At 36.5% G+C, this 10648-nt stretch overlaps 1 protein-coding gene across 1 annotated transcript; it reads right to left on the bottom strand.

Moving 5' to 3' along the window:
- Positions 1-7887: 7887 nt before the first annotated feature.
- Positions 7888-10239, bottom strand: LOC142509842 (uncharacterized). The gene is made up of 4 exons (XM_075619588.1): positions 9573-10239; positions 9246-9314; positions 8473-9152; positions 7888-8022 (listed from the first exon to the last, which is right to left on the bottom strand). Exons 1-4 carry the CDS (start codon positions 10237-10239, stop codon positions 7888-7890), a joined length of 1551 nt encoding a protein of 516 aa, XP_075475703.1.
- Between the last annotated feature and the right edge of the window lie 409 nt (positions 10240-10648).

Genomic DNA, 10648 nt, shown 5'->3' with positions numbered 1-10648 from the left:
ATTTTTAATTATTTAAAATATGGTCGATGGTTTTTCATATTTTTGAAATAAGGGGTTTTGAGGTGATTTTATACCCCGGGACGTAAATCTTATCGGTATTGGGTTTTCAACTAAAATACGAGCTTTGTGGCAACCCGGCTAATAAAGTCACAAATTTTATTAAACAAAAACTTTGGTAATATTTTATTAAAACCTAATTAAGACTAATTTGATTAATTTAGAGGCTTAATAGGCCTAAGACTAGTTAGTAATTAAATTAGTGTATTTAATATATATAAAACACCTAAAACCCTACTCTCTTGCAAGGGAATTCACGGCCACACTTTTGTAATTTAGAAAACTCTCCCCAACTCTCTCACACCCCACGGCACTCACACACTCACAATTTTAGAAGAAAATTCGAAGGATTCAAGGAGAAGATAGCCAAGGTTTCACTCCGTTCTTCGTCGTCAACGTTATTTCGTGCGTATAAACACAAAGGCACGCCATACATCTCCTTTTCTCATCCATCATTTCATATTATTGTATTAATTATTGTATGCATGAAGAACATGATTTATTTTTCAGTATTTTTGGATTATTGCATGCACACTTGAGGAAACATGACATTTTGATGCAAATTCTTAAAGTTTTTATGAAAAAGGGGGCTGCCATGAACTTGGGTTGGAATCAGTGGTGCCTATACATGAATTAAGGCCCTAAATTACTCACCATAATCACCAAAGTCGAATCAAGAACAAGCAGAACAAGCAACTCACCAAGGAAGCCGATTCTGCTGTCAATAGCTTGGGGTGATCGGGTTCCTTGGTGTGTGGGCAAGGGAGCCACGGCTTGGGGCCACAGCTCGGTCAGGGGTTGGTTCAGTCGAGGGGAGGGTCCTAGACAGGCCAGGACTCGAGTTGAGGGCTGGGGAAAGAGTCCTGGCCATGCTAGGACTCCACCCGAGAAACAGTCCAAAGCTGGTGCAGGGTTCGCGCAGCTTCAGGGGTTTGGGGCCCAATGTGTGGGGCACGGGCTGGACTAGGGTGTCTCACTAGGGTCCTAAGAAGGTATACAACGTGATGGTTCAAGGGCTGGGGCGTCGGTTTAGGTCCTAGACACCAAATCATAGAGTCCTACCACAATAGGGATTCTCGGCTGCAGCATGTGGCGACTTCCATCTTACGTTTTTGTTGTTTGGGATGGGTTCTTAGTGGTCTAAGGGTCCAATAGGGTACTATAGGATGTTGGTCAGGTTTTGGATCAACATGGTTCGGGGGTGACTCGTGAAAATTGAAAGTTGGCTCGGGGTCGAAGTTTAGGTGTCAAATTAGGGTTTTTAACTAACAAAAAGTTGAAAAACGCCTCACTTGAGTCGAGTCATGGTTCATAAGGGCTAAAATAATATAAAAAGACTAAAATTTGAATTTAGGAATTTTATATTAAAGTTTGGGATTCTTTTGGGATTAAAACACCGTCAAAACAGTTAATTAAAGATAAATGAAAAAGTCTTATATTTGAGCTAAATAAAATTATGGAAAAATTCATGTAAGCTTAAATAATTATTTGGGACATGTTAGAGTCAAGAAATCAAGAAAAAAGTCAAAAACGTAAAATGTCAAGTTCAGGGGTAAAACGGTCTTTTTACACCAAATTAGTAAACGTCATGGCAGTGCCCTAAATGCTGTTTTTATGATATTATGATTATTTTTAAATGTTTATGAAATTTTCATGATTAAATTATGATTTTTAAATGGCTATGGGATTTTTATGAATTAAGAAAGACATTTAAAAGATATGTTGCATGCTTGGTTTCAAAAACAAAATTATATGTAATGCATGATTTTTATAAAGTGATGAGAATAAGAAACGTTGAAGGAAGTGAAGTAATTGTGACTATTACGTGGTTACATTGGAGATATCGTGAGGGTTATGGTCCCAGTGGGAGCCCGACGATCGTACTTCTATTGTTACCATTGAGGATATGATGATATGAGGTTTGAGGTAAGAATGGGAATATCGTGAGGGGAGAAGGCCCTAAAGGGAGCCCGCTTATGGGAGAAGGCCCCAGAGGAGCCCCGAAGATCGTATTTCTATTCGAAAGAGGATAGGCCAAGGCTCAGTTGACGGGTGAGAGTGTCGCTGATGTCCCCGCCGCCCAGTACTGTGGTTACATGTAGATGGATCCATCGACTTTTGAGGTTTGAGGAAAGTCACAATTAACGATCTGAATTCAACAAAAGAAAAAGAAAAAGAAAAGTAAAAATATTTATGATCATGAAAAATGTTTTATGTTATGTCATGTTGAGGAAAAATAAAGCAAAATGTTAAGGTTTATATTATGCATGTCATGAAAATGTTTATGCTTAAAGTTGATGCATCATTATGAAAATGTTTCTATTTTAAGTTCATGCATCATAAAAAGGTTTACGAAAATGTTCATGTTTAAAGTTTATGCTCTTCATGAAAACGATATTTTAAGTACAAGTATTTTTCACTGTTATATGTTGACTGTATTACGTATTACTTGTTACCAAGATTATGGTGTGTTGAGTCTTTAGACTCACTAGGTGTGATGGACGCAAGTGAGTTTGAGGGTGGTCTTGAAGGATAATTTAACAGGACTGAAGGCGCACACAACCCGAGGACCAGCGCTTCTACTTTTCCGTATTTACGTTTTATGATTCAGGATTTATGTTAAAGATTTTAAGACTATTTATTTATGCTTTTGAGAGATTTTTGAGAGGTTTAGTATGAGCTATACTTTTCAAATTTATTACTTTTTAGGTTTGGTAAAATATGCGACGATTTTATTTTATGACTATTGCACTTGATTTTTAAATTGCTAGTTGGCTAGTGTTTTATTTTAAAGGGTGTATGATGCGAATCCTCGTACGAATGAGAAAAAAACACGATTATCAAAATCGCACCCTCAACTCAATAACAAACAAGGATCGATTATGTTGTCCCGATCTTTTGAAACAAGTAATGATTTGTGATATTCACCTCTAAGCGATTAAAACTTAGCAACAAATATCAACGATAAAACAATTGAATTTCAAACGAACCTTCAAAGATCTTGTTTTGACAATTCGAGCGAAAAACAATCGACAAACGCCACAAAGATGCAATCTTTGATAAGTTTGATTTGATTTTTAAGACAAAGTTTTTTTTGCCTTGTAAAGTTGAGAGAATTCTCAAGAACTTTGATATATCATTCAATTATTTCGTTCAACCTGGATACAATGCATATAAATACAATAAAATAACAAGAAAAAGTAGTGTAAAAAGTCATAAAGAAAGTTGTGAACAAATTCTACACGAAAGGTCGCGCGGTAGCGCGTGATCTCGCGCCATGGCGCACACAATTCTGACTTGTTCCAGCCCGGAGCGCGCGGTAGCGCGTGTTTACGCGCAGGGGCGCGCGGCTGCGCCCATTCATGCGCTGGGGCAGGCGCTAGGCGCGCGGTTGCGCCACTTCGGGTGCGGCTGCGCGCGCGGTTCTTGCAAATGCGCGCGGCTGCGCGTCTTCTTGCCTATCATGTATTTCCTCTTCTTCACTCCGCCTATACCTCTCACGTAGAGGCTTAAACTCCTTCTCCCATATTTTATCCAACCCTTCTAACATTGTTTGAAATTGACGATCGTCAACCATTATACCTGCAAGAAAATGTTAGTATAAAACAATAAAAGATAAGTTTCCTCACCACGAATCCTCACTGATCACTCCAATGGAAATTCACTCGTCTCTTTTTTTTTTTTTTTCACTACAAAATACTCACCAGTCACTCCAAAGAAATAACGCTCGCACTCAAGTGTTTTCACTCAAATTTGATAGTTCTCTCTAAGATGTGCTCAATCTTTATATTTTTTTTATTAAACTAACAAGATTTAACTTGTGAACACTTCCAACTGTCTCACTTGGATTGCACAAAGCCAAGAACACTAGAATAACACAGATTTGAAAACATAACAAAGGATAACACAGATCTGAAAACAGAAACGAAGGAATAACACAGATCTGATAACAGAACGAAATTTATGTTTTTCTTTTCTTATATATTTTTTTTATATAGAAAGATTTGACAATAGAAACGAAAGGATAACACAGATCTGAGAACAGAACGGATTTTAAACAGATCTGAAAATAGAAACAAAAGGATAACACAGATATGATAACAGAACGGATATATATATTTTTTATTTTTAGACAGATCTGAAAATAACAACAACAACTTACTTGAATTCAACGAGCCAAAGCTCTGATACCAAATGATGCGAATCCTCGTACGAATGAGAAGTAAACACGATTATCGAAATCGCACCCTCAACTCAATAACAAACAAGGATCGATTATGTTGTCCCGATCTTTTGAAACAAGTAATGATTTGTGATATTCACCTCTAAGCGATTAAAACTTAGCAACAAATTTCAACGATAAAACAATTGAATTTCAAACGAACCTTCAAAGATCTTGTTTTGACAATCCGAGCGAAAAACAATCGACAAACGCCACAAAGATGCAATCTTTGATAAGTTTGATTTGATTTTTAAGACAAAGTTTTTTTTTGCCTTGTAAAGTTGAGAGAATTCTCAAGAACTTTAATATATCATTCAATTATTTCGTTCAACCTTGATACAATGCATATAAATACAATAAAATAACAAGAAAAAGTAGTGTAAAAAGTCATAAAGAAAGTTGTGAACAAATTCTACACGGAAGGTCGCGCAGGAGCGCGTGATCTCGCGCCATGGCGCGCACAATTCTGCCTTGGTCCAGCCCGGAGCGCGCGGTAGCGCGTGTTTACGCGCAGGGGCGCACGCATGCGCCCATTCATGCGCTGGGGCGCGCGGTTGCGCCACTTCGGGTGCGGCTGCGCGCGCGGTTCTTGCAAATACGCGCGCGGCTGCGCGTCTTCTTGCGCGGGTGCGCGCATGCTGCTGTCTTCAAAGTCAATTTGCACTTGAATTACATTCCAAACACTTTCATCATTGTGTCCATGTTCCCCAAGCTCCTCTACTGGATGGTGATGCAACCCGAACCCTTCGAGCCTTATTTCCAAGCTTTCATTGGTTGAATAGAGGGCAAAATTCATCATCTTCAATCGTCCTCTCAGGATTGGTTTGTTTTGTCTATTGACCGACGATTTCGGATGGAAATAAATCTAGCAAGAGGACTGGGTCAAGTAATAGTATTTGGAGATGAGTCCAGGTATCGTACCCACAGAGATTGATGTTTAATTACTAGAATATGAATTATTTTCCTAATTTAGGCTAATAAAATTCAAATAGTGGGAGATAAACTAATTTAAACAAAATTAAACGATTTAAATAAATTAACCAAAGCAAAACAATCCAAATTAATAAATTATACGAAAATTTAAATTATTTAAAAACGACTAAGGCGCACAACGGTACCAAGACAACTTATAATCTACGTGTCAAATTCATATTCAATAAATTAATTATTTAATTCACGACGAAATTCCCAAAAATATTTATTAAACGATTTCTCGAATTAATAAACCTAATTAAATTTAACAGTCCAATTATTCATAACTGAATTTAATTAGATTCAACTGCATTAGATCGCTGTGAAATTCCAGTTTTTCAACCTAAAGTCACACACTGAAATCGAATACTATTTCTAGTCAATTTAACAATGTGTTGATTGATGTGTGAAGCAAATATTAATCTATCGCCTTTCGGTTTTAGATTAACCAACAAATATTCTATTTAATTCGCCAGATTAAAAGAACACGTGATAAACGACATCAATCAATGAATAAAATAAATAATCGACTTGAATCAAACTTAAAACATAAAAAATAATCTGTCTCGGCCCTATCGTGGCCTTAGTCTATAAAAATCTACTCCATAAGTTTAAAATAAAAATGCAAAACACTGTTTAAATTCAATGTAGAAAACATAATTAAGAAAGAAAAAAAAGAATTCTCAGTGAGTTGTAGCGTGTGTGAGGAATTCCTCCAGCTTTTGTCTTCTGTCTTCCTCCCTTCTTTTCCTTCTTCCGCGCTGGTGCTAGTTCACAGTAGCTTATGTTCCTTTCTTTCGCGGTCTTCTGCGCTTCTTTCTTCCTGTACGTTCTGTTCTTACGGCTGCTCCCTGTACGCTTCTTTTATCCTTATCAATGGGCCTTTTCCTCCAAATCTTTTTAAGGCCCATCTCAAATAAAAGGAAGTGTAGATAAGATCTTTATCAATATTTACATAGATTTTTCAAGATTTCAATATCATCAAGGAATAAAAATATTTTATTTCCTTTCTTTTGATATTTTTTTCTTTGAAGTCTTGTAAATTCGTCCTTTATTCCAAATTTAATCATTTTCATCTTTTATTCAAATCTGTAATTATTAATTCAATTAAGCACATAATTAGGGATAAAAATATTAGATAAGGAGAAATATTATTAAATCAAATCCCTAAAATCTTTTCAATATTTGGCCTTATCAATCCCCCCACACTTAGCCTTTGTTCGTCATCGAGCAAATCAAAAGAATAAAAATATTATGAAGGAAAATTCAATGATTCACCACACAAAATGACACAATCAACACTTTTTAACCTACCAATTTCCGTCACACTCAATCAAAATATCACACTTTGAAAATCATAAAATTCTCACTCGTTGCAACTTCCAAATTGAAGCATTCACTAGAAAAGATCAAGATAATGAGATGTGTGTAGTGTGGAAGTCAAAACTCATATTCCTCAAAGGTGTTTTAGTTCAAGGAGTGCTCATATTTTCTGAATTTTCTTTTTTTTTTATATATAAAGAAACTCTCCATAAGCTTGTCTTTCATACCTTTCTCTACTAAATGTTGGAGGAATATGACCCGGTCAATAGGTCTTTTCAAGCTTATAATATTAGGCCACGGATCACGGCTACAATAAAGGTAGGGAGATTCAAAATGAGAGAAAATAAACAATTTAATCATACAACGCACTCCATCTCTTATCTCCCTTCCCTTATGGAATTTCATCATTCATCCACCTAACTTTTTCATCTTCCTTGTACTTTCATTCATATTGCCCCATATTATTTTTTTTCTCTTCCTCCAGTTTTTTTTTTTCCGATCTTCAACAACATTCCCTTTTAGGTTTTTCAATCACCACATCATACAACATTCATTCCTCCTCCTTTTTCTTTTATATATATCTTTTTATCAATCCCTTTCTCAATCTTCATGATTTTTTCAAACTCTTCCAATTTTTCTTATCAATCAGCACATGAGAGTTATTGAAAATTTTAAAGCGCTAAAGAATTTATTTCTCTCAAAATTAAGGTAGAGGAATAGTGTATGAGCTAAAATTGGGTAGTTGATGTGGGATTTTGAAGGAATACGAATGGGGGCTAATTGTATGTCTTTGACACACTCCATTCGATTTATTAGGCTCAAAAGGGAATACTAGGGATATGAATGATACATTGGGTAGGCTCAAAAGGCTCAAACAGTCCAAAGATCGCCTAAATCATCCCTAAGTCCCGTATTTTCGCCTCGAAAGATAATCAGACAAGTTATAGATTGTTTCTTTTCTTTCTCTTTTTTTTTCGATTTTTTTAATGAGCCCACCTCTTACCAATTCACGATTAACTCATATAAGTATGACCTAAAGTGCATAGATTATGTCTCAAAACATGATACAAAATTAGTTTGTGCTCAAATCCTTCAGCTACAACTACAGCTCATGTCAATCAATTCTATGTATGATGTAATTTCTTGAGTGTTCAAAAATATAGAAAGTCAATTAGTGTATCATGTAATCACTAGTGCGGTTTCTCAAAGAATAACCAAAATTTTTTTTCATGCTCGAGGATTAATCATTGAAGCACATGCTAAGTGTGGTGACGTGAAACAAACACAAATCAAATCCCCCCCACACTTTAGATTTACACTGCCCTCAGTGTCATGCCATTAAAAAAGAATACAGAATTTGGATGTAGAATAGTAAGAAAGAACTTCCCTGACAGTGTTGCTTTGAGATCCATGAAGTGCTCTATGGGGCTGGTAGAATTCCTCCATGCCTGTAAGATTTTATTTCAACAATTTAAACTTTCCAGAGTGTGAATCATCTTGCTTCATTCCAATACTCCCTACACACACTAAAATCACCGAGGATTAACCTAAAAAATGAAAAAAAAACTAATAAAATTAAACTACATAAAATAAATCACTGGGTTGCCTCACAGCAAGCGCTAAATTCATTATCTATAACTTGACTACGGAGAAGAATCCATCAAATAGCGGCTTCCGCCCATAGTAAATATCAATATTACATATGGGTCTTGATTATATGTGCCCTCAAGCTTGGCATGATATTGACATTGTAAGCTCGTCGCTCTAACAACACTCGGCAAAGACTGATTATCAGGGGAAGAACAATCTAATCTATGATAAAGCTAGTAGAGGATGTAATATTCTTGAGTTTGCGTTGATGGAAATACATAATCTGCTGGTGGAATATATGTTAAGACCATATATGAGTTCAAATCCTTCGACTTGTGTTCTTCTACATCCTCCAACTTCTCTTCTGCCTCATCTTCGCATAGAAATTCCTCGAAGAATTCTTCTTCCTTCAAAAATAAATATTTTAAATGAGGAGGAAGTGGTTTGAGTTCGAGGAATTGGGGTTCTTCTATGGAAGGTTTAAGTGATTTTGGAATATGTCCAAGCTCCCCAATCTTCGAATTCACCGATCTTGGCAGAGGCTTTGATCCCTCCAAGTAGTTCATACATTCCTCCACTTCTTCTATGTCTGATTCCGTGGACTTTGGGTTCACCAAAAGCATCTCCAGTGGGTCTTCAATAAAATTATCATGCACACTACACTCAACAATATCATCAATAGCATCTATCCTATAACAATCAGAAGATCCAGCAGGATATTTCATACTACGAAAAACATTCAAAGTTACCTTCTCATCGTTCAACCTCAAAACTAACTCACCTTTTTGCACATCTATGAGAGCTCTTCCAGTAGCTAAGAAAGGACGACCTAAAATCAGGGGGATCTCACGATCCTCCTCCATGTCTAGCACAACAAAGTCAACTGAAAATATAAATTTATCAACCTTAACCAAAACATCCTCTACAACCGCTCTAGGATATTTAATAGATCTATCAGCAAGTTGAAGGGAAATAGTGGTTGGTTTAACTTCTCAAATCCCCAATTTCTCAAAACAAGAATAAGGCATAAAATTTATGCTAGCACCAAGATCACACAATGTTTTGTTAAAATTAGAATTACCTATAGAGCAAGGAATGGAGAAACTACCTGGATGCTTAAGCTTTGGAGGTAATTTATTTTGAAAAATAGCTGAACATTCCTCAGAAAGCTTAACAGTTTCAAAATCAACAAGTTTCCTCTTTTTAGTCAAAATATCTTTCAAGAATTTAGCATAAGAAGGCATTTGAGCCAAAGCCTCTACAAAAGGAATATTTATGTGCAATTTCTTAAAAACTTCAAGAAATTTCAAAAATTGTTGATCCAATTGTAGTTGCCTTGCTCTTTGAGGAAAAGGAAGTGTATTAATATCAATATTATAATTAGAATCAAATTCCTTACCTTTCTTACCTGTCTTCCGTGTAGTCTGAGTGTTCTGTTCCTTAGCATCTTCCATTTTTGGTTTCACTCCTCCATAATTCTTTGCCTCCATATCTGTAGAATCCTGCCTCTTTGGTTCCTCTTCCTCGGCTTTGATCACTGTACTAACTGCATTCAATCCTTTCGGATTTTTCTCAGTATCACTTGGTAGTGTTCCAAGGGGTCGATTTGCTAATTGATTGGCTATTTGACCCATTTGAGCATCCAACCTTCGTAAGATAGCATCATGATTCTGCAGTCTCGTCTCCATTCCCAAAACATGTTTCATCATAAAATCCTCATAAATTGGTCTTTGATCTTCTTGTTTGAATCCTGGAGGTGCTGCAGGTACCAATAATCCTTGTTGTGTCACTTGTTGAGGAATGGGCAGTGGAGGAATATGTGTTGGATTAAGAGAATTCTCTGTATTCTTCCAAGATAAATTAGGGTGATTCTTCCATCCTGGATTATATGTGGAACTGTATGGATTGGATTGCTGTCTCCATTGATTCCCCACAAAATTCACTGCTTCTTCATCAAAAATGGGTTGTTCCTCGATGACTATTCCTTGGACCTGATTTGCTTGATTTGATTTCAGCTGAGAGAATTTATGGGCCAACCCATCAATCTTAGCAGTAAGTGCATTCAACACATCCATTTCAAGAACTCCGGCCTTCTTTTCTCGTTTAATATCTGGTCAACCCGCACTATTTTCAGCAATATTTGAAATTATTTCAAGTGCAACTCGTGGAGTCTTCTTGTATAAGCTACCATTGGCTGCCGCATCTAGCATGGGATGCACGGAAGGATCAACTCCGTTATAGAAAATCTGAACTTGTTCAGATGAAGAGAAATTATGTTGAGGACACCTCCTCAACATCTTTCTAAATCTTCCCCAAGCTGTATGTAATGTCTCCCCATCCTTCTGGCAAAAAGATGAAATATCTATACGCAGTTGTGTTAACTTGGCTGGTGGAAAATATTGGTTCATGAATATTTCCACCAAACCATTCCATGTTGTAATAGAACCAGCTGGTAGATCTCTAAGCCATTCTGCTGCTTCACCA

The sequence above is a fragment of the Primulina tabacum genome, chromosome 1, assembly GCF_025594145.1.
Source record: "Primulina tabacum isolate GXHZ01 chromosome 1, ASM2559414v2, whole genome shotgun sequence".
NCBI classification, from domain to species: Eukaryota; Viridiplantae; Streptophyta; class Magnoliopsida; order Lamiales; family Gesneriaceae; genus Primulina; species Primulina tabacum.
Note: the sequence above shows the minus strand (reverse complement) of the source record. Positions and strands in the feature narration are given on the sequence as shown.